A 24,326-nucleotide genomic window follows, 5' to 3' on the forward strand; every position below is an offset into this window, starting at 1 on the left:
CGCCCGCCGGCCGCGGATGCGACGCTTCGCCCCGGCTGCCGGCGAAAGAAGAAAAGTTTGGGGGCGACTTAGGGCCGCCGGAGCGCCGGAGGAGAAGGCGGATGCGCGGTTTCCCCGGCTGATCGGGAAGGAAGGATGACCGAGGAGGATGTGCACCAGCAGCCAGATCATCGGGAGCCTCCTGGTGCTCTCCGTGCTGGAGATAGGGTTAGGGGTGTCCAGCGTGGCCGTGGGGGCGGTCAGTTTCAGCCTGGTCCTCACAGAGCATAAACCTCAGCTGGGAGACTCTTCTCCGGTATGGAGCGGGGTGTGTGTACGTTAGCCATTTCACTCTCTCTTTAACTCTTTATGGTGATGATCAGATCGTGCTAAGGCATCCCCTCCCTTCCCTTCCGCGTGTGCATGCTGCGCCGGGAGCCTCACTGGGTCCATTTCCGATGTGCATGGGGCAGAGTCTGCATCCTCGTGGGGAGGGAGAGATGTATGTGTGTGTTGGGGTGGGGGGACCCCTTTCTTCTCTCTCCTTTTCTTTTCTCGATTTTGCTGTAAACAATTGAACTTTCTGTGAACCCATTCTCTCACCTGGGAAAGCCTGATGCCTTGAGTGTTTCCAACATGAAGTAGCTTGGGCCGTAGCTTGCAATCTTTGAATTGACTACGAGTTTTGCTTTTAAAAACAGCAGCCCTGTTCCTTATGACAAGACTGACAAAAGGTGCTTTAAAATAATGTCAAGGGTATGTCAGCTGAGTTCTGAGCTCTTTGGAGGAAAGAGGAAATGGTAAGGAAAAGGAAAGATATGGTCTCCTGATCTAGGCACCCTGAGCTTCTAGCAAAATGAACACAAAAATCAAACACCAATAATGGGTTAACAGAAGTGTGTTCATAGAGATCATTTCTCACTTCTTAAAACCTTTCTTATTTTTTTCAGTTTGAGATATACATGTTTCTAGGAAGTATTTTCCTCCAAATGGTTATTTATACTCATGAAACAAGGAATAGGAAATATTGAATATTTAGCCTAAACATGAGTGGGCATTTTTGAACTCTAAAGCTGTTTTGGTCAGCTTGGATTGAACAGCAGAATTTCTAAAAGGATTGTTTGCTTTGCTTGAGATATGTTGTTAAATGCAAAAAAACCTCTCGGTTATTCAACAGTGTAACCTCATATAATTTATAGATTCATTCTGACAAAGTGTTCCATGTAATATTCCCACTGTCAATAGTTATTAATTATTGACAACAGTAGTGTCATAAGTATCTATGGCAGTATATAAATACAGGCATAATTCTGTACTGCAGAACAGGTAGGTAAGATAAGACAATGAAGACAAAATAATATAGGACACTGGCCAACAGGTAATGATGCTATCAAAATCATTTCAGAGAAGGGAGGTTTCTGGTGATTGCTGATGAAGAAAAAAGATTACTCAAAAACATGTGTCTATCTGAAGATTTAGTGACAGAGGGTAGTATCCTGGGTTTCACTGAAATCTGAGTTCTGGCCATTCAGTAAGATTAGTATTTTATGCAGCAATTTTTGTGACAGTGCAATCACAGCTGATACCATTTCATGATGATGCATATTTCCTGCACAACTGCCTCATTCATTCTTATTGTTTCTGTTACCCTAGAGTTCGTATTAAACAGTCATAGATTAAGATCCTACTACATCAGATGTTGGCTCCAAGGACCTTATAATCAATGTATAACACAAGGGACAGAAGTAGAATAAAATGGAGTGAGAGAGTATAAAGAAACAACACACCAAAACTGATTGGTATAACAGGTGGTTGCATTAACATACCAGCAGTCTGGCTGATTTCAAGCTTTTTGTGGTAGAGTTTTAGAGAGGAATAAGACAGAGGACAATGAAATGATTTTGCAGATGTTTATAGGAAATTCTCCCCAAGTGTGAGGGCAAAAGCACAGCAGGAAACCCAAAGGGACTTATTTGAATATGTAACAGGTGGGTGAAGGGTGCCCGCACCCAGAGCCAGCCAGAGGCAGGAATCATCTGCTAGGAACTGAGCAAACAACGGCAGGTTGGATAGGCAGAGAGAAGCCACAAAGCAACTGGAAAGTGAAAGCAAGCAGCTTATGTTTCATGCAGCAGAGGAGATGGGAAATCACAGAGATATGCAGAGTGGAGTGACATGGTTGTAAGGGCTTACTTATTTTGCCTGGAACTGGAGATCTTTGGTCAAAATTGTCACCATTACAGCATCCTCTTTGTACCTCTCTAGCAATTCAAATTGTCTGATTGTGTTCTTTGGCCTAGAAGGCTAGCAGGTGAGACAGGACAAGAAAGGGGCCAGACACCTACTGTTCTCCAGGGATGCTTAGGGCCATGGGTAACTAGGCCCAAATTAAAACAACCTAAACTCATGTAATCTTCAGAATTGTGATGCTGCAAAAGTGGCACAAACCTCCTTTCTGCCCACTGGATCTTACACTGAGCTCATGTTGGCTGGATAAAAGGATATATCTTGCACAAAGCATGTTCTTTTTTCTGATTCACAACTGTTGAATCAAGGTTTTCCTTTGAGAAATGAATGATGAGGAAAAGAAAGTGATCTTAAAGGAAAAACTCTACTTTGACAAGCCAAGATGCAAACCAGTAGAGTTAAGTTCAACAATGCCATGTCTCCTCTAGTAATTTATGTGGAATATACTGAAAACTTTTGACCTTGTTCTATCCTTACCTATGTGGGGGGATCTCAGCAGGGGCCCAAGTTCATTASGAAATAGATGAAGATAGCATCACCATGGAAACTTTAACCTGAATTCCCCCAAATTTGTGCATCTTAAAATCATGCACATTTTATCTAGCTATACTTGTGTCCCTATGATGTTTTGCATTTGAAGCACATTAGCTTTCTTAGAAAGAGTTGTTCTTTTTGTTCACAGTCTCCATTCAGCCAGATAATTTACTAACACAACTAACTTTAAGCATGTGAATTTCACCCATGGAATTAGAGATGCAAGTGAAGCTAAGCATGGGCTGAAGTGCTCTCATCATTGCATGCTTTGCATTATGTATGAGCAAGCCAGGGAAAGTAGAGTAGACAACAGTGGAGAAGTGGAAAGCCTAGAGAATGTCTACATCAAAAATGCATGGAAATGGGAAAACAGATTCTAGATCTGTTGTTCTCACTGGAGTTGAACTGGATTGTGATAGTAAGAGTTGTTTAATAGCCAGAAGAAAACAGCTGAAGGTGTGATGGACTTCCAAAATTATCTGGAGCAAGTGGAGATGGCTTTCTAATTATTTTATATCATATGCAATCTATTCTCTTTCAAATAGGCCACAACTGATAAATTATCAAAAAAAGGTCAAATAATCCCATAAATACTAAGATGAATGTGTTGTTGATTTCTAGATTTTATTTCTGTTTGTTATGGTTGTGTTGGTATAATCTACTCCACTGGCTGGACTCAGTACCTCCCAGTAACCAGAAATCAAGGTATATTTCTGAAGCCCACCATTCCAATTCAATTACATGATGCACCATAGAAAATATCTAACCAAAGACCATAGCAAGAGTGACAGCATCCATAGCAAAGGCTTTTGCACAAGTAAAAGACATCAGAAGATAATCTTTCAAAAAGTATTCAGATATTTTTAAATTGTCAAATATTCTCCATCCAAGACATCATCTTAATTTAGAATATCATGGTTGCATTCAGTATCACTACAATTTGTGAGCATTTATTCACACATATATGTATATATATGGCTCTAATTCTCATTTAATGTGCAGAAGTGGATAAGCCCTTGCTGTAAATGATATTCTCTCACAGAGAGAGAATGAGAAAGAAAAAAACACATCTTTAGTCAAATATGCCATTTATCTTCACTAACAAGGGAGATACATGATGATTCACTTATGGCTATGCCCCTCAAGAATGATAGTTTCTTCCTTCATGAAGACAAATATCTAAATGTATCAAAGTGATATGCATTCTCTGGATGTTGTCTGCCTGTCTGTACAGGCATAGTTATTGTTTCCATGATTTGTGGTTGTATCACAGTGGAAGTCTGCCTGCCCATTAGAAATCTGCATTTATAGTTTGGCTATAGAAATTTTCTCCAAGTTGGCACTTAAAATACTTGATTTCAATGACTATTTCATCTGAGATTTGAAGGTTCAATCAGTATGGAACTCTCCCAGAGCAAGATATAATTTTGGATTGTTGACTCAATGTTGGTGGTCTAAAATTTTAAAACATTAATTTTTGCAGCATCTACTTATTACTGCTGCCAAGTTTCTTTTGGCAAAGAACAGTCAAACTATTTTTTCAAAAGAATACTAAAAATTCACATTATTGTTTAGCATGTGGACAAAACACAGATGTGATCCTACTTAATTTTAACACGTGCATTGTATTTTCATCAAACTGACCATATTTCTGGCTGGCTTCTGCTCCTGATGAAATGAACTACAGCACTGCCAGTTAGTTCAGTGGAGGCTGGAGAGAGTTCTGTATCTATAGATGAGGGAGGAGGTACCAAAGTGGGAGCTTGGTCAGTTCACTCCAGCTGAGGATCTGCCTTTCAGTGTTCAGCAGGTTTTCTTTATCATTCAGACCCTCCAGAAAGAAAGACCAATTTGGAAGATGGACTATCCAAGGGGACTTTTAGTGCCTGACTTGTATTTAAGAGGATTTGCTGACTATAGACTGCATTTAAGCATCTGCTTAAATGTTTTGCTGAGCTAAGGCTTTAGTTAGTCTGCAGGGAACAATTTTTAATTTATTATTTTTTGAGAGGAAAGTGGTCATACTCTAAATGAAATATTTGATACAAAATAATAAAATAGAGCATCAATTGCTATTCTGGGTAGGCTCTAAACAAGTAAATAAACATTTTTCTTCTGTGCTGTGTGAGATTTTGGGTGTTTATCCAGAGTGCTGGATATTTTTTTTAATCGGTGATGGCAGGCAGACATTCAGGTCCAGAGATCCACTTGTAAATTTCCCTTGGTCCTTCTAAACAGCTCTTCCTATTTATAAAGCCTGTGTGAAGGCCTAGAATGAATTGAAAGGAAACACTAACCACAGGGACTGGGTGGAATTTAAACTGCCTAAATCTGGGTTTGAATCTGGCAAATCAGGGGGAACCGTAGTCCCAGCTGAGGTGATATGGCCACACAGCACATTTCCAGGTCAAGGTACTAGTTCACGTTAGACACACTTTAGCACAGCACCTTACCCAGAAAAGCACAGCCTCCCTCTCAACATGACAGATTTGGTGGCGCAGAGGGGTGGGCTGTGGCAACCCTGTATCTTCTGGTTCTGGATCTGGATGACTTGCAGACAGCTAGACAGTCCTGTCTTCACAATCAAAGCAGCACCATTAGTGTTTTCTGTCCTTCTTTTGCAATGATTATTGTATTTCACTATGGAGGTAAAAGGCAAACCTACTATCTAGGCTAACTCTTTGCTTGTCACCATTTCCCTCTAGTTTGATGTTTTTGTTTTCCTGACTGTGCCCTTTATGCCTGCACTAAGAAGGCTTAACCCTTGTCCTGAAATGCTACTTCAAAGAAAAGTTACAATTAGAGACATCTTCTCTGCTCAGCTCACCCATTAGGGATTTCAGCATTTTTCTCATTTGGGTGGAGCTGAAGCAACGTCACTGTTAAATAGAAAGATCCTTTCTAGATGTTACTTATTTCAGACTCCTGGGTTTTCCCTCTCTTCTCTTAAAGTTGTATATTCTTATTGCAAAACTCAAGTTTCATGGTTTGGTGCCCAATAAGAGTAGATAAAAGTGAAGCTGTTGATTCTGTTTTGATGCTTCATTCTCCCAGTTGGGGGATTATTTGAATAGGTATGATATGATTGCATTTTCACTGTGCTGTATTCCAACTTAGATTTGGAATAATTCTCCTTCCTGTATTTCCTCAGACTTATACATATGACCCTGCATGCTGGAGGGCTTTCCATGCAGTGTATGTAGTTTGGGCCACATACACAGTCTGTGTCACGAACAATAACTGGCGGTCAAACAGTCCATAGAGAAACCCAGGCAGATTTCTCTAATATTTTCTTCAGGCTCTCCAGAAAGATTTTCCATAGACAGTTCTCATTTTCTCAAGGGAATTACACTCACCATTGCTTTTGTCTCCTCAAAATAGAGGAAAGAAAGGTTACCTAGGTTCAATATAAAAAATAAAAGCAATTCCTTTTCTTCTGCATGATGGAAACAAACAAATCTTTGACTCCCTGTGAATATAACTAAAACTGAATCTTTTTTTCAGACTAAAAGTAAGAAAGCCCACTTTTTCTAGGAGTAAGAGAACAAAGCCAAATCCTTTGTTTCAGAAAACATGAAATAGAAATGGGTCCAAACCACAGAACTTGAACCCAAATTGAAATTTCAGCCTCCTTACCCCAAATTTCTGGGTATTTAGATCTGAGGTTTTGTTCCAAGCCCGTATTTAATATAAAGTAAATTCAAACAGGCTCAAAATAATTGATCTCCTTTTCTGGGAGGTCTTTGGTTCTTTATTCCAAGGTTCAACAGACCAAAAGGGAGATTTTCAAATGTGCATATGGAAGGCAAACACAGATGCAATGCGAATGGCAAAGGCTCCACAGCCAAACAGGCATTACTGCATCACTCTGCAACCACACTACAGCTAACAGGACTCTAACTCCACTATGACCTCAGTAAATCTTCCCTGAAAGGGGAACAGAAGCACTCACAGCCCATTGAGTCTCAAGAGGAGTCTAAGTAGCTTTTGTGCTTTGGAGTATCTTTCCTTAGATCTTCTACTGGTCTACCCATTCTAAAGATCTATACTCAGGAGAGGTACATATACATGATATATTGAATCCCCACCTCCCTCTGCAAGTCTTGACATGAAATATTGTGTATCATAGTAAGTATGATTAAGTCTGCAGCCATAAGCAATCCTAGATAATTATGTACTTGATGAAATGTTTGCATTGTAACTTCAGGTATGTTCCTATTGAAATATTTATGGTTTCATGTTAAAACTTTAGAAATAATGGGACTTGCTGACAAACAGTGATCTGTGCAGGTTATTAAATGAGATTCTGATCTTTTAGCTCTATAAGAATTTTCTGAGGAATAATTAAAAAAAAAAAAGTCCAACAGTGAAACACCTGCTTTAACAAGTCCCAGCTGAAGGTCCCTGTCTGGCTCCTAGGCCATCTTGGAGGGCTTACTCATTTAGCTCATCCTTCACAAAATGTCTTGGCCTCATTCATGCGTTGTGAACACTTGGATAAGTGATCTTTATAAGGAGCTTATCTCTGATGACGTATTTCCTTTCCACTCCTGATTTACTGTATTTTTAGCATAAGTGTGGTTGCCTTAACCTACTTCTGTTTTGACTATGTTAGAAAATGTAGTTACATTTAAGAGTACAAAAGGTAGGCAAAAATCAACCAAGGATAACCAGTTATCATGTAGAAAGATGCAAGGCCTCATCATGACATTGTTAGTTATCCATGGGGAAACTGTAGTCCACGGTAGCTCAACAATTAGAAGTTAAGTTTAAATAAACATAAACATATTGGCATGAAGATGAAGCCTTCGAGGATAGCCAAGAATGGACACTTTCCACATACCCAAGAATGGGCAGCAGAACCCCTGACTTGCTGTATTCCAGTTGGCAGTATTATAAAATAGAAGAGTTCAAAATTAAAAGATAAACCGGGATAAACAGAGGAAATTTCTTCTGAGCCTGATTTGTACTCACATCCTTTTACTGGTACAAACAAGTGACCTAATTCCTCCTATATACCTTTCACTACTGCTATCCACAGCACTGGCACTTCAAAACTTTTACAGGAAATTACTGTAGCACCAATGAAAAATTCCTTCGTGCCTAGTTTATCTATGAAGAAGCAATGATCAGATTGTATCATCCAATCTCCCACAGTCTCTATTTTGAGAAGTCTCACTAAGTTAACTCTATATGAGCTACATTCTAGTGCCCAGGGCATCATTAATATTTTCTCTGTAAAGCAGATTTCCACTGTTTCCAGTTAATCAGAATCCTCTAGAGTCTCAAAAGAGGGCAATGAACTTGGCTTAACATTTTCAAAGCTTTTCATGAGGTTTAATTGCCTGACACTGTGACTCAAATTTATTCATTGGTTTTAACAGCAAAATGTCTACTGTCATAAATAAATGATCGTACTGTTTTTTGGGCAAGACTTTTCTCTGCGAATATAAAACAGTCATGTAAAAGTCCCCAAACAGTACTCCTTTGCTACTGCCCAAGTCTTTTTTATTCCAAGCTTTTTAATATGTTCATATGGAATGGAATATGGACTAAAGTAATAATTCCTGATTTTTGGGAGGTCAGTACCTTAGGTCTTGCAGGTTGGCTTATTCACTGCTTTCTTGGATTTCCACTGGGAAATATCTTAAGTAATATGAGATAAGTATACAACAACATATACTGGTGGTATGAAAGGTTTTGTTCCCTGTCTGTGAAAAACAGTTAAGAGACAGCAAAATTGCCCAGAGTGGTGGGTTTTAATGCTCAGTAAATCTGTAATTTGCTTGTTGCTTGTTGGTCACATGCAAGGCTAAAACAACTAGTTCATCCCAAACAGATTGCCCTACTTTGCCCTTTTGGCTTGCAAAAGCATTATTGTAGAACGGAAATAGAGAGTCTTCTCCCATTGAAATCAATGATAAAGAATACATTGACTTTAACAGGAGCAGAAATAGAGCATTCTTGAAAAAATCTGTGACCTAGCCTTTCAGCTCTGAAGGTGAATTATCAGAAACACTGCTTTGGAAATGTAGAACATTTTCTTTTTTACAGTGGTTAAGGAACACTTGTTACAAGCTGAAATTATCTTTGATGGTATCTTCCAGATCTTTTCTGTGAGCTTTCTATAACTCATAAATTTCTTTTCTTTTTGCAAAATTTTCCTTTTACTCCTATTCAATCGCTACAGAGAGAAATGACATTATTTAGTTTGCCTTATCACGTCTGAATGAATAAGCCTTAATTACAGTGATGTCTTGAACAAAGAATTGTTTGAGGTTTCTGCATTAGTGCTGAGAAAGACAAAACACTATGCGTGAAAATCTGAAATATGACTTAAGTTGAAGTCAATCTGCAATGACAGAACTTGGAGTGAAACTAAAATTTCACATAAAGCCCGAGTAAAAACTTACAAGGCAGATGTGCTAGTTATGAGCTGAAATCCACTGCCTGTGGGAAGAAAGGGGCAGAGGGAGCTGTCCCCATTTGTTTTAGATTGCTATTCCAACTGATGAGATCTAGTAGCAGTTACCTGTTGTATAGTGTATCTCCTGACTCATTCAGAACCATGGCTTACATTACCCAGCCCTTCCCATTAACAGACTAGTATTAAGCTCATATTCTGTGCTTAATATAGAGGTAAATAACATGCAAAATTTAGCCATGCTAATTGTGGCCAGCTGATTCAATGGGCCTAATTCTGAGCAAAAATACATCACCTCAAGGCTTATACCTAGCTATATGCATGAACTATTTGGGGTTGGGAGGGGGTAGATGAACTATGCATTAAAACCACTCCTCAACTGAAATACTGAAATTGCGAAATTTTGGAGGGTCAATGAGATGTATATGCAATATATTATATGGATCCTGAATGCTGTATAGAAACTGCTTAATTTTTTCTCACTTCTTATGTAATAGCCATGTCTGTCCTGTGATTTAATCCTAAATCAAGATCAAGTAAACTTTTTGCTAGAAATCCCCCTGCAGTGCAAAAAGGATGTGGAAAAAAACAGTTTTAAAACTATATAATTACCTCCCATAGGGGTGTAGGGTTATCTTTACTAAGAATAAGTAGCATAGCTTTCTTAATAAAGGAGTTTATGAGGTATCAAAGAAATCTTCTCATAGTATTACAGACATTTGGAGAAGGCCTTATTGCTTTCACACAACTACTGTAGTTCCTACCATGACTGTTCCCTTAGGGATTGTTCACTAACTGTTTCCCCGATCAAACTTTTTTGGTAGGAGGAAAAAGAGACATCAGAGAAAGTCATTGGTCATTGACACAGGTGAAGCAGACTAAATTAAAAAGTATTAACATATGTTCATATCAGCTGATATAGGGTGTTTTTGTTTATGTTAATCAGTTTTTGCCTAATGCTAGGTGCCACAATTGTCAGATCAATTTGTGAAAGAGAACTGCATGAAAAAAGAAGGAAAGGATCCTTCCTGCTATCTCTTGCACAGCAGGTTATCTAGAATCTGAAGCAGCTTGTCCTGCATGCTCATTGCAGCTATATCAACAGATGCGCTCAGCATTTGCATTCATGTAGGTGACTGAATTGTATTCTTGCACAGAGCTCTACTGTCTTGAGGACAATTCATCTATGACACTTCAGTGGTTCACACTGCAGGATCAGGCCAATAAATACCTCAGTAACGCTTGAAAGTATCAGAAGTGTGATCTGGATCACTGACTACCATCTTGCTAAAATTCTTTTCTGAGCAAAGGATGGGTAAAAAGGCATCTTTTGCTGGTAATGTTTTTCATGTTTGTTTACACAAGCAGCTTAAAAATAGGCCTTCCTTTTTTTTTTATATATATATTTTTTTATGAGTAATCATCCTCAGGCTGACTTTGCATTCCAGTTTTTTTCTTAGATAAGTGTGTTTATGGCTGAGTTATAAGTTTCTGAAATATAAGGTTTGCAATAAAAATGCTGACACAACCATAACAATTGCCTAACCTACAACAACACAGCAGGATTTAAACTCAAGATCTTAAATGATGAAATAATTGTTTTTTTTTCTTTGCAGTTTCTGCTTTGCGGTATATGTGGAATATTGTGCGCCAAAAAAAAATCTGGACTTGTTGTAAGTTTTTCCACTATATATATAACACATAAGTATTTGAAAGGCAAACTGATCTAACTTGAACTCTTGGGACTTACCATGTCCAAGTGTTTCTGATAAAAAGTTAGTGAAAATTGCAAGACAGCAGTCCAAAAAAAGCAATTGGTACTTTTGGTTAATCAAGCAAAACAAGGCAAAAATGGCCTATTTAGATCATGCATATTTAAGCTATGCACCTCTATTTATCCTCTCTGGATGGAAAACCTCTTGACAAAAATCTGTGACAAGTCAAGAGAAAGATCCCCAGTAACTTCACTGGATTGTATCTTTTTTTCTTCAGGGAGCCCATTTCTGTAAAGTGTGGCAGGACTGGGCTGCTACCTCGGTGAGGTTGCTGACCAAGTTTGATTTTAGATATTGTAACTGTTTACTGTTTTTAATATGAAGGCTTTTTGCAATCCGAATCATGAATAAGCCATTTTTAAAATGATGACAGATATTTTGTTTCTTATAAGAATCAGAAGTACAGTCATTTTTCTGACTACAGCAAAATGTTATTACCCCCAAAACAACTGTGGCCATTTTATCTGTATGTTAAAAACGTGATCCTATTGTAAGTGATAATGTCTGGTTTTAGGTTTCTGTCAGCTTGGTTATCCTGCCATACACATGGAAGTCATGTATAACTAGCATTAGTGTCAAGTGAATCAAGGTCTCTCAGGTTTTTTTCGAACATCAATGAACTATTCTAAACTCCATTATAATCATAATCTCATATCTTAAATTATGTGGAACATAGTTTCTAACAGCTGTCTGTTCCGGTGGCATCATGTTATAGTTGATTTCCCATGGACTGCCAAATATAGTCTGAATGCCACATTCTTGATGAAATTCACATCCCAGCTGTGTACAGAAGTGGTCCACTGGATACCAGTGATCTGTGAGGCTCTACAATTGTTTCTACCACAGCACATAAGTAGATATATAAAGCCATACTAAGTCACATCAAATGTTCACCTAGACCAACATTTGACAGGCCAACAGCATCTGGGGAAGTAAATAAGATAAATATTTAACAATGTGTCCATGAGGTCCAAAGGTCTTTTGGCCTTGAGTGATTTGTGACTCAAGGGCATCCTGAACAACAGGTGGCATCTTCATGTCCAAAGTGATAGGAGATCTTTAAACATGTCCCATTAATTGTAGCCTATTGCACATCCTTCAAAGGTTCCCAGAAACATTTTAGCTAAGTAAAAAAGACCTAGTCACCACACTGACCCTCTGTAGAGCTGCATTTCAGATTTCTTTGTTGTTTCTGTTGCTTCTTTGTCCAGCGCATTCACCTTGAACAAATTTGAAGTCCCCACAAAAGCTACCTCCAGACTGTTACCTGACTGAGAAAATTAGAACCGAATGAGAGGCATGGTCAGGTGCAAAGCAAGAGAGATTAAGCACAAACACATGAGGCATTCACTCCTGAGAAGTGGTGAGAAACTGCACAATAGAAACCACACAATAGAAAACTATGACACATTCTGCCATGTTAGTGTTTTGAATGAAAACTGGAGGTCAGAAGATTTGTGTCCTAGTGCAGTCTTTTCATCGACTTGTTTTTAAGCTGGGCAACTCATTTTACCTACCTTTATCTTTTATTTACCATCATTCTTAACTCTCGTATGCCAGAGGGTACTGTATTCCCTTGGAGCTCTGTGGGAGCTGAGGGGGAAATGAATTCCCCCGTTCTGTAGGGGAAATGGGTGTCTGTGAAGTGCTTTGTGATCCATGATGCTATCAAAGCATTGAATTATGGTTATCCTCATTTTTGATATGAATGACTGTCTCTGAAAAATGTAACTGTGACATAACCTCTCTTGTCTTTCCTGACAGATGATACTTTTTTCTGCCTGTTGCATCTGTGGACTAATTGGAGGAATCTTAAATTTTCAATTTCTTCGTGCTCTGACAAAGAAGTCTTCTGCTCTCTATTCTTTGCATCTTGCCTCCATGTCTCTTGCATGCATTGGAATCGGCGGTTGCACCCTTTCTTCATGGCTCACTTGTCGGCTAGCCAGCTATGAACAAAGGCGAATGTTCTCAGAAAGAGAGCATTCATTGCATCACTCCCATGAAATGGCAGAAAAAGTGAGTCGTGTGTGTTTCCTTATTTGTTCTGCTTCTCTTAAAAAGCTATCATATGTGTTAACATATACAATTGGCAATAGGTGTATTTTCCATTTTATATGAGAAAGAGAGTCTGGGAAATGAAATGCTGCCATTCTGTTTAAGCTTTATTATGTTGCATTGTATGAAGCTATTTTTAGGTACTGTATATTTGCAGTACCTTCATTTCAATGAAGTACATCCATTTTCAACATAATTCCATTGTATAGCTATTCAAGGGCTTAGCTGCTAAATATAGCACTTCATAAATAATTGGAAGCTGTATTAATATGGATTACAATGTATTGTACTGTGAAAAAGCACAGAATGCTTTCTGTAACCACATCATTGCATGCTTCCAGAATTTAATCAATTTCCTCCTCTCCCAAGTACTCAGCTTATACAATAGGTTATTTAAACACAAAAAAACAGTTTGCAAACCTAGATGACTAAATCTAAGCACCTAAGGGCATGTTTAGACACCTAAATGAAACTGGTCTGATTTGCAGGGGCACTGAGCATTAACCACCTTTCTCTGTTAAAAGGAGGCTTACCAAGGTGTCTACATACATGTTTAGGTGCTTAAATTAAAGGTTCCAAAACTGAGCATGTAGGACAAAAGAATTAATTAAATAGAATTCTTGAAACTGGCTTCTTGGAGTTAGGGATCTGATTCATATTCAAGGAGTATGTTCACTGGCATCCTGGGCTTTATGTTTGGGCTTAATGTCCTATGCCTTTCATTTGAGAAGTAACTAGAGAAGGGAACAGAAGTCAGTTGGACTGCTCATCTAAACTGCCATGTGCAAGTCTGAATTATACTTAAGTTCAACAGGCTGTATCATATTTACTGAGTCCTCTGAATAGCAGAGTGAGGATTAATTCATTCATACCATAGAACGTTTTCAGATTCCCAGAAAAACAAGATGTAGCTGTGAATAGTCCAATAACTAAAAATGTTTTGTCACTACTCTTTGCTTTCTTAACTGAGATGAGATTCCAAGCAGAAATATAGATTGAATTCACCTTAGAAAAAGTTTAAAATGTTTTAAAAAGTTAAATAGTATAGGTTATAACACTAACATAAAACAGGGTAATAAAATCAAGGGAAGAGATAGTTTTCTTCCTTTCATTTTAAAATTAAGCAGAATTCTGATGAGGTAGGCAGGTATCACCACGATCTTGTAGATGATGGGCTAGATCCTACATTTCAAAGAGGAAGGCTCTTGCCTCAACAAAACCAAAGAGGAAGCCCTACTGAGAGAGAAAGAGAAAAATGCAGAAAAAGAAATGGCCTGGGAAGAAAAATCTTTCAAAATACACACATCTGCCAACCCTATCAATTTGGGCAGCAGATGACCATGCGTAAGAGTAGTGTATAACTCCACTTCCTTGCCCATTGATGTGCCGGGCTTTTAGACACTCAGCAGTGGAGACTGCTAGATGTCCACTTATCCCAGATGAAGGACCATGATGCATGTGCAGAGCAACTCTATAGCATGTGCTCAGTGAGTGTGGGATGCACCCCACAGGTGGTGGACTCACTGCACATGTGTTGTAGAATCAAGTATGCATGCACAATTGGTCTGATTTGGGACCTCTCAGACCTACAGTCTTTGGACCTCTTGCTGATAGCAGGTCTGAGTGCACTAGTTCAAAGCATGCCATTAAAAATAATGAAGGCAGCTTAAAAAGTGATGTTAAATTAGGTCCTAATTAAGAAAATAGTTTTAAAGTATTTTATATATAAAGCTATTTTGTAAATTACTACTGATATACAGTAATATAGACATGTACTGCATGTGCATTTGTTTGTGCTATATTTATTGTATAATTGTTATATTTACATTAGAGATTGAGGGGTATTGAAATAACCGACCTGCCCAGCTGCCCGGTGGTTCCCCCGACACCAGAGTTACCTCCAAGGTACGCTGAACACTAGGGAGCTACCATGTTGTTATGTCACTTCAGGAAGTGCCACCTCTAAGAGGAAGTCATAGTTTCAGCTAATCAAAGTTGGCTGATGCTGTGATGTCACTCCAAATCAGGAATGGTGCTTCCAGATGGTGATATAACTCTACGTGGTGAATGCTGCAATTTGGAAGTAAGTTGAGTATTTAAAATATCCACCCTAGTTACAGACATCCAAATGCTCCTATTTGGATGTCGCCACCATTGATTCACGCTGCTTCTAATCTGTGTGCTCCTTCCTTTCTTGAATTCAGTATCATTTTTAACTTATTAATACTTTTATTCTTTAGAATAGAAATATCAGAGAAAATAAATGATTTTCAATATTTTCTGAAATTCTGATGATATTCTAATAGCTAATGTCTGCAGAGGATTCAAGTGGTAGAACTGTGAAAAGGAAACTTACATTTCTTGGTCACTCACTCATGGGTAGCCTTCTGATAGAACATTACTATCAACTTGTAGCTGATTGATAGTTAATGTGAAATGGCTTTGGAGTTCTCTGTCTATTTCCCACCTGACTAGTATCTTCAGGCGAGATCCAATAAAGGACTTAGGCACTGGTAGTAGCTGGTATTACCTGAGAGAGGAGGCACCAGTGTCTCCACTTTATGTGAAACTTTGTTCTGGTCTCTGCCTCCAGAACTGTTTATACATCGTGTTATAGATTAAAAGGAGAAAGAGAGAAAGAGACAGACTGCGAATAAGATCTAGGCCCCAGAATTTTTCTTCTCCCTATGAAGAACCCCAAGCCCTACCCCCAGCCCAGAGTTAATCTTTTTCTTTCTTTCTTTCTTCTTGTTCATCCTTTCATTCTTTCTTGTTCTTCCATTCTTTGTCTTTCTTTCTTTCTTTTGTTCTTTCTCTTTCTTTCTTTCTTTCCCTGTTTCTCTTTCTCTTTCTGTTTAGCCAAATAAATCTTGCTTTACTTTCTTCATAGAAAAGTCAACAAGAAGGGTGACAAACAAATCCCTTTTCTTTCCCATTTCCTCCACTTGTACCTAGAAGGTGGAAGAGGTGAATTTTAATCTTTTCAGGCAGAGAAGAGTTACTAGTTCTCGAGCAAATATTTTAGCACTAGCATAACATTGGCAACCCCACCTCACCTATTTGAATTTGAAAAGAGTAGCTGAAACTGCATTTTTATATGTGCCTGTTCCTGTTGGCCTAGTTGGATATTCACTGAGGCCTATCACTCAACATAATCAGCAGTACCTTGTTTCTGCATCCTGACTGAATTTGGGTGTGAAATAGACCAAGGGCCGCTCAGAATTAGGCAGTTTTGAACACGAACTCCATGTGGCTTTGCAGCCTTGAAGGTCAGAGGAGTGCTTAATGAATGCAGGCTTCAACAGCTGCTAAGTAGGCATTGTTTTGTATTGCAATTTGAGACTTACAAAATCTAAATCCAAAAAAGTTTTGTTTTGGGTGCCTTAGGATTCTGACTCATGAGCAGGTCAACTTACTTTGGGATGACTCATAAGTTAATTGAGTAGCAATTGCTGCACAGCCAAAAATTGTAGTCTGGCATATTAAGGGAAAATCAAAATCAGTCCCATCCCAAGGCATGCAGTCTCCCCTCAGGCATCAGAGCCCTTAATTCCTACTTGGATCTAGACCTACCTCCCAAAATGTCTATCCCAGCTAATATCAAATGACATCTGTTTGTAGCAAGTCAGCAGAGGAAAAGGGTTGAATGCAAATGAAGACTGAATGACCATCTTGTTCCTTTGTAGGTTACCACACAAGTCTGAGTTGAGGCACGTTCAAAGGACACTGTGAGAAAACTTACACTGATGCCATCAGTGTTATACATGTGGTCTGAGAGTAACGTCCAACTCCTGGACAATCAGTCTAGCAGCTTTCAAATGTACTGAATTTATGTAGGAAGAAAAGAAATGTGATTTTTTTTTTTAATTTTACAGTGAGATTTATCAAGCCAATAAAAAATGTAAAGCTGCTCTGAATATGTGGCAATCAGAGTTTGCTAAATATTTATTACACCCTTAGGTAAATAAATTTCCAACAACATAAAATAATTTTAATTTTAATCAATGTTTTCTATTCTTGTTGCAGGAAATGACAGACAACCTAAGCAATGGTGGCCCACATCTGATTTACAATGGAAGTGTATACTAAGAGATTTAAAAAGTTCCACAGAATGAAGTATTTTTAGAATTTTCTTCAGGAAAAAAAAATGACTCCAGGAAATTGAGAAAATGGAACTATCTTAGCTTTTATGGCTCAGATGTCACAACTGCAGAACAGCACGGTTGCATTTCCCTTTTAGAAACATATTCAAAATTTGTCTCCTACGTATTTTGTGGATATACAATATTTATTCACTTCCTGGCTACTCTCTATTGTTTTGTTTTTTTGTCTGAATAACTTTTCAGAATTGTAATGGTATTTGAAATAGACTTCTCAGATTTGTCTTCTCATGAAGACTCAAAATCAGAAAAAAATCATTAAAATGGACCATGTTTAGCCCAATCACAGGATTCCTAAAGAAGAGGGAAGGGGGCAGATGAAAGATGGCTCAGAGGAACGTTTTTCTCCTCCCCAGTTAGCAGCATCTGGTGTAATATGACGGCTTCAGATCACATGGCATGGTACCAGCAATGCATCTACACAGCCTCCCTCCCCACATTGCAAATGCATCCAAGCCCCAGATTGCCCAGTAGATTGTATCAAAAGAGAGTGCAAATTACTCTTCTAAAAGGCATCCATTTCACATGCAGAGTGTAAATGAACAGTGTGCTGAAAACAACACCAATGTCTTTGTTTTGAAAGACAGAATGCTCGAAGAACGCCATAAATCAAAACCTCAACAATGCCTTGTTGTAAAGAAATTGTAAATATTTCCAATTTGTGAATGAAGTATATTTCGTAATTTGTTCATAAAAGATGACAAATAAAATGAAATCTAAACTAGAGATTTTAGAGAAATCTTTTGTTTTTTTCATGTTAGAAAAATCTGAAAAGCTGAACCATCATGCTTGCAGTTTTGTACAACACATTGAAAGGTTCCTAAAGGGGCGAAACAAGCTTAGAAAGGAGAAAAAGGAAGGTTGAAAAGAGACCAAGGGCAGGACATGCTGACAATCCTACACACCCATAATAGGGTTTGGGGTCAGGAAAGCAGCAGGAGCTTTAACTGACGCCAAATGCTATTGTGGGACCTACTGGCTCCTGTAGTCATGAAAAATGGAAGAGGCAATCTGCACCAGAACATATACAGCATAATATACATATAAAATATTCACATAAAATCACTCTTGTATTGCACGGTGAGTGTATGATTATACTGTAAAGCCCAGCACCTCAGCATGAGTTTGAGATGTGGACATGACTGATGAATAGCAACATTCAGTAAGTTATTTAAACCCATGTTCCCAGACAATCATGAACAGACTCTTACCACCTACTGATCCATGTACTGTATGGACCATGTGTGTTGCAGAGAATGATTAAGGAATTTTGAAGGTTAATTTTTTAGACCTTTTAGTTGTAAAATATGTTCCTTTATTACTCCATCCACGCTATCAATGGTGCAAGTCATGCCATAAAAACCTCTAGAAATTACATTAAATTGTTTTGTGAATTTATATCATATAAAATAATCTTCAATTCAATTATCTTGAGATATTCTAGGTCTTTAACGGAATTTCACATCCCATTACAACATAGGAAACATCTTGATTGTTATTTAAGGCTCTCACTTGACTTCATGCAAATTAGTTATCTTAGATGTTAAGGCCTGAGAGTAAAAATTGGTCCATCTTAAAAGTTGCCTCTTCACTTCTCTGCTGTCACACAGTGCTTTTGAATCTTCCCTAAGCCCTTGACATTCTAATATGTACTATGTAATATTGGTAGTTGCTAATAGGACTGTTGAAATTCACAGAGCATATCCATAAATGTATGTATCCATATACAGCAAAAGCAAGAGAACTTGATGCTAAGCCATCTCTTCTCAAGGAGAGTGCTCCCTTTCCCAGTTCCTACCAGTCTTTAGACTGTCTCCCCTACAACACTTCTGCCTGTTTGGGCTCTTTACAGGCACCATTGCTTCTTCAGCCTGATGTTCCTCTTCTTCAGCAGGAAACATTGGCTATATCTGTCCCCAGTATACGCCTCTTCTGGGGGCACTTTTGCTGTAGTTCTGGACACAGGCGGGATTGCAGTTCTGTCCAGGCAGGATTAGTGCCTAAATGGGCTGTAGAGTTTCACACAGGCTGAAGAAATTCATAGCAGATATAGAATCAGAGGAGATTCCCTTCTACAGTGCATCAGTATAAAGAGTATAACAGGGCCCTGACAAAGAAAAAAAAGATTAAAACAAAAGCGACCCAAACATCCACCTCAGAACTCTGTGGGTGGGGTTCATCTTTAGCTGTTTAGGACAACAGTAATATTTATGGTTTATATAGAGTACTGTATCTCACGACACCTCAGGACTAGGAATGGTTGCATTAGACCCTAAAGAACAGTTGGAATTTCAGTTTGGAATCTGCTCAGGAAGAACATGAAAGAACAGATCATAATATCTACCTGTTTAATAATCAGAAACAGTCCATTTCCCAGCATAGTGGTAAGAATATGGGATGGTGGAGGGGAATAGCTGATTCCTCTACACACAGCATAGTACTCCAGTGCAACAGTTACATTCTCATGTTTTGGAAAAGAAAGGAGGATACAGTTTCAGAGGTCAGATATGTTTGAAGCTTGGTTATAACTTATGAAACATAATGACACCACTTCTGCTGCTTTTCAGGGGGTGCTGGCAGGAGAGAGAGAAAAGGAGAGATCTGGGCCACAGAAAACAAAAGGTTCAATTGTTTCATTTCTTCTTTTGCTGCCAAGCCTGCAGAAAATCTGGCTGGTCCCTGCATTAATAAAAGTCTTGAAAATGCAAAGCTGGAATTGAGGAGATCCATGTAAACAAACGTGACAGAAAAGACTGCTACTCCCTGAGACCGACAAAGAGGATCAACATTTTTATAATCAAAGTAAATTACCATAATATATGGATGTACTAGGGGAAAATCTCCTCTAGGAAGTGTTTCACTTCAACATTTAATGAAGTTTCATTCCATAATTGCATGCAGAGTTCAACTGCAATGGAAACATTTTCTGAATGTTTTCATTACTAGCGCAGTTGAAAGGATACTTCATTCCACTTATCCAACTGTATGAACAACAAAGCTTTTGATTTTCAGAATGTAACCATCCAACACATTTACACTAGGAGTTTGAAGGTTGGGCACCAAAATACATTTTAATCTAAATCAGATGAAGCATGTATTGACTTTGTTACGGTTATTTCTGGTTGATGCTGTTGTAAAAGTAGATTCAGGCTTAAATTCTCTCAGAGATATTCAGCTGTTATTGATGAGGTCACACCACCTAACACTCTGAAGAGGGTTAATTATTGAAGCTTGTGTAGGGGATTTAACGTGCAAGTCCTTAATGTGTATTTCAATATTTTAGGCTATATTTTAGGCTATGCTTGGCATTTCATAGAACTTGGGCCCCCTGAGAAGCACAGACATGTTTTGAATTTACAACAGTCAACAGTTCTTCTTGCAAGCTGTGGAGAAAAAGGAGCATATCAGTGCATATAACGCATGTTTAAAACCTTTGTCTTGTTCAATCTTCACTATATATATGTTGCTTTGAGACATATGAATGTCCCTTCAGATAGTAAGAGGAGAGTATGAAGGATAGTGGGGCAGGTCAGATACAATACTAAATTTATATGCAGTAAGCCATAATCACAAATAGATATATTTATATCAAAATTCTCCAGTGATTTTGAAGGTAGATGGAAAAGGAATCAAAATGGTTTAAGCCATTGTTAATCATTCCAGATCCCAGGCAATTTAAGGAGCAGAAAGGACCCTTTTATAATTTAATAGCTTAAAGATACCTAAAAGTAGACTGCTTTCAGAGTACCAGATCATTCTACATATTACCACATAACCCTTCTGCCTAAAATGTTTGTAGCTAGTTTTCACTTCCTGTATTAAAGTGACATCTTCAGCTCCACTATAAACCTCCAGCAAGTTCCATGAGGTTGTCATACATGTATCCGGAGACAGATCTTGAGAAATACTTTCAGAACCTGGACAAGGGTTAGCCAGACAGATTCACAATCTCCAGGAAAAGAAATGCAGAATGTCTTTCGTAAAACATAATACGATTGGAATGAACGTGCTAAGCTCACGCTAGTTTAATATCACCAGCCTGAGGAACTCTGACTGAACACAGAAAGCTAGTTCAGGAAGGCTTTTTTCCCCCTAATTATGAAGTTATGGAAATAAAGGTGTGTATTCTTAAGGAAAAAAGTGAACTGGGTGGAAAGAATCAGTAGCTGGAATTTCAGCAGAAAGTTATGTGTCTGGAGAGGCTTGTTTGGCTGTGGAAGCATGGTTCTACTTCAGAAAGAAGCAGCTTTGATGTGGGACAAAAAGTCCACAGGGCTTCACCAAGGTTTCTTTCATCACATCTCTGAAGGAGTCAAAGAGAAGACTGGGCATAGGATAGACACTGCTGCTTCTGACAGGGAACCAACAATAAGTTGTGCAGAGCAGCCTCACAACTACCCTGTGATTCCCTCAAACGAGCCCTAAACACATATAAAGTTGGCAGTTTGTTTTTCCCCCCTTATAATACATTTGATTTGCTGTAAGGTATCTTTTATGTCCATTTACCACTGAGTCACAGCAGGTTGCTTTAACGATTTTCACATCAGTGTAATTTTGCTTTGTAATCAGCAGAAGGTTTTTTTTCAAGAGATCTTTTCTGAAATCCAGTTTTAATCCTGTCACCATCTGCAATATGGGTCCTTGTAAAAATATCATACAGTTATGGTATGTTGAACAGATTGCCCAGGTACATGAATTCAAAATAACTCGGTGCCCATTAAAATAATGGTTTTGACGAACTGGCATAATGTACAATGGGAACACGCTAGGAAGGAAGGCAGGAAGAGGGATCACAAGCATAACTGAAAAAGCCTTGAACTTCAAAGAGTCACTACAGTGCTGCATATAATTCCACTGGTATAAAGCAGGTATATGAGTCAATGTAGCTTCTCCTTGCACCCCTAAGAAAGCATGCACAGATTTAAAAGGAGCTAGGAGGCCTTAGATTGCCTGTCCCCTTTCTCACATCTCATTACTAACAGCTAGTTTGAGATGTATCAAATGATGTAACTGAGACCAGAAACCTGTGCAGCTCCTCCTCCACATCATTAGGTAAATACTTTATTCTCTCCTTCCCACCATATCCTGGTTCAAGCTAAGACGTCACATCTTCTCTCTTCCCTGGCTAGATTTGAATAATTTCTTACCTTCCCTGCCTAGAGAAAGCAAACACAGATCATTGTTCTCATCTTATAGATTGCAAACAAGGCAAATCTAAATTTAAATCAAGACGTCCAAACACTCGGACTGACAATATTAAATCCCTGTGGTTTGCTCTGCTTATTGATATCTTTGCTGTCCCCTCACTAAATCCAGGCATAAACTTCAGGAATCCTTACAACTAGTAGAATACTGAAGACTCTATTATCTGTGTAGCACCCTGGCAAAGTACATGCGTCAGAGTTCCTTTAGTGACCCTTACACATAAAGGATAGCAGTCTAATACTGATACCAATGCTGTGGTGTCAGCAGCAGATATTTTGACCTGGCCCAAGAATTCGGGATCTAAACCCCACAAATGGCATAGGATTCTGTATGATGGCACTTATACAAGAGATGTTTTTGCATTTATGTTATAATTGCTAACAATATTATATAAAAAGATGAATAACACTGTTAAGGTTGTAAAGTAAAACATTCAAAAATTAAGAAATACAAGAATAGATTTTAAGACTAGAAGGCACCTTATGATCAACTAGCTTCTTCTTTTGTACAACACAGATCATAATATTTAATCTGATAATTCTCGTATCAGTCATATAACATCTGGGAGAACTACATATATTGAAATCTGATATGAAATTTGATCTTTGAAGACTTCAACAGATGGAAAATCTATCACCTCCAATTAGCAGCAACTTTCAAAGTTTAAAGTGATCTGTTTCTAGATCAGAATTACCTGGCTTCATTTCCACAGCATTGGCTCTCATTATGCCACTGTCTGTAAAATTAAGGAGTCCTGCAGAAATTGGGATCAATCACGTCTTAACCTTCTCTTGAGTGAGTTTTTTAAATTCTCTCACTATGGGGGAGCTTTCCAGGCATCAAATATTGGTTGTTTCTTTCCTAAATCTTTTCTAATTTTTCCATGTAAACTTATTTTTCCTTTCTTGTGCATATGAATTATGACAGCATCTTTAACTACTTATCCCCTTCATCCCTGCCTTAGGAAAGTTACATTGGACCAAAAAGCCAGCAGGCAACAGTTCACATCTCATCTCTTCCCTGACTGATTTGAACTAATTTGTGTATTATAAAGATTTTAAAATTGAATTAAATTTTATGCTCCCTCTGGTCTTTTTCCCAATTCATTTTAGGCAGACAGCCTATTTTACTCCTAGGAGTGATGAAGAAAATGAGGAATTCCTTATGTTTTAGAATCTATCTCCTTCTCTGATTTCCATCAATGAATAAGCAGATCTTTTGTCTGAGTTTTTTTCAGACTGATAAGAATTCACCTAATCCTCAGCTCCAGAACCAGATACGGAGTAGCTGTATCATCATGGCACTGCTGAACTGAGCTCATTAGCCATGCTGAGAGGTGGGGCTGATTAACCTGAACACAGAACCACACACATATTAATATATTCCTTCTGTACTTCCACACATTACAAATCCCCAATTCAGTAATACGTTGTGTGGCACTGACACACCTATAGAGATTCAGAGTCATGCCTGGCTCTGCACATGTGTATGCTCTGTCTAGCTTTCAAGGCTAACTGTCAAACAAAGCTGAAAGACTACGCAGAGGTTATTTTTCCATCCCTCAAAAGAAAGATGTTTACCTCAAGTTAAATGGCTACTTCAAGATGGAATGCCCTTTCTCCCCTCCATCTTATGATATACATTAGCTTTTTCAGAGACTTATGCTATGGACTCAGGTCATAACATTCTCTTGGCAAGTGATGCAGCCAGAATGAACATTCAACAAAAAAGCTTCAAGGACACATAAATATTAATTTGTTACAATTTGCCATTCTAGTCAGCATTGCAACATTCTTAATTCTGTGGTAATCCTATAGATGTAGTGATGAGTTTGCATGTAGGCACAAAGAAACAAATTACAACCCTGTTGCAAGGCTGGAAAATTTGAAGGAAAAAGAAAAAAAAGCTTTAATTCTGAGAAAAAGGCCTAATAAAGCATTGACA

The 24,326-nt window shown here is 38.3% G+C and overlaps 1 protein-coding gene across 4 annotated transcripts; it reads left to right on the top strand.

Moving 5' to 3' along the window:
* TMEM196 (transmembrane protein 196) lies at positions 1-17,898 on the top strand. Of its 4 annotated transcripts, none has more exons than XM_026072679.1 (5): positions 75-307; positions 10,801-10,857; positions 12,724-12,978; positions 14,849-14,922; positions 17,044-17,898. In XM_026072679.1, the coding sequence occupies exons 1-5, from the start codon at positions 149-151 to the stop codon at positions 17,048-17,050; spliced, it is 552 nt and encodes a 183-aa protein (XP_025928464.1). In that variant the 5' UTR covers positions 75-148; the 3' UTR covers positions 17,051-17,898. The 4 variants fall into 4 exon arrangements, with proteins under 4 accessions (XP_025928465.1, XP_025928467.1, XP_025928464.1 ...); XM_026072681.1 differs by having other exon boundaries at positions 149-295; XM_026072680.1 differs by lacking the exon at positions 14,849-14,922 and having other exon boundaries at positions 1-313.
* The last annotated feature ends 6,428 nt before the right edge of the window (positions 17,899-24,326 follow it).

The sequence above is a fragment of the Apteryx rowi genome, unplaced genomic scaffold (genome assembly GCF_003343035.1).
Source record: "Apteryx rowi isolate R43461 unplaced genomic scaffold, aptRow1 scaffold_349, whole genome shotgun sequence".
NCBI lineage: Eukaryota > Metazoa > Chordata > Aves > Apterygiformes > Apterygidae > Apteryx > Apteryx rowi.

What these genes read in the sequence shown, in the direction of transcription:
- TMEM196 (XM_026072679.1), top strand. Translation starts at nt 149, where the DNA reads ATGTGCACCAGCAGCCAGATCATCGGGAGCCTCCTGGTGCTCTCCGTG. An exon ending in CTTCTCCGGTATGGAGCGGG is followed by an intron (nt 308 to 10,800) that starts GTGTGTGTACGT and finishes TTTTCTTTGCAG; the next exon opens with TTTCTGCTTTGCGGTATATG. An exon ending in AAAAAAAATCTGGACTTGTT is followed by an intron (nt 10,858 to 12,723) that starts GTAAGTTTTTCC and finishes CTTTCCTGACAG; the next exon opens with ATGATACTTTTTTCTGCCTG.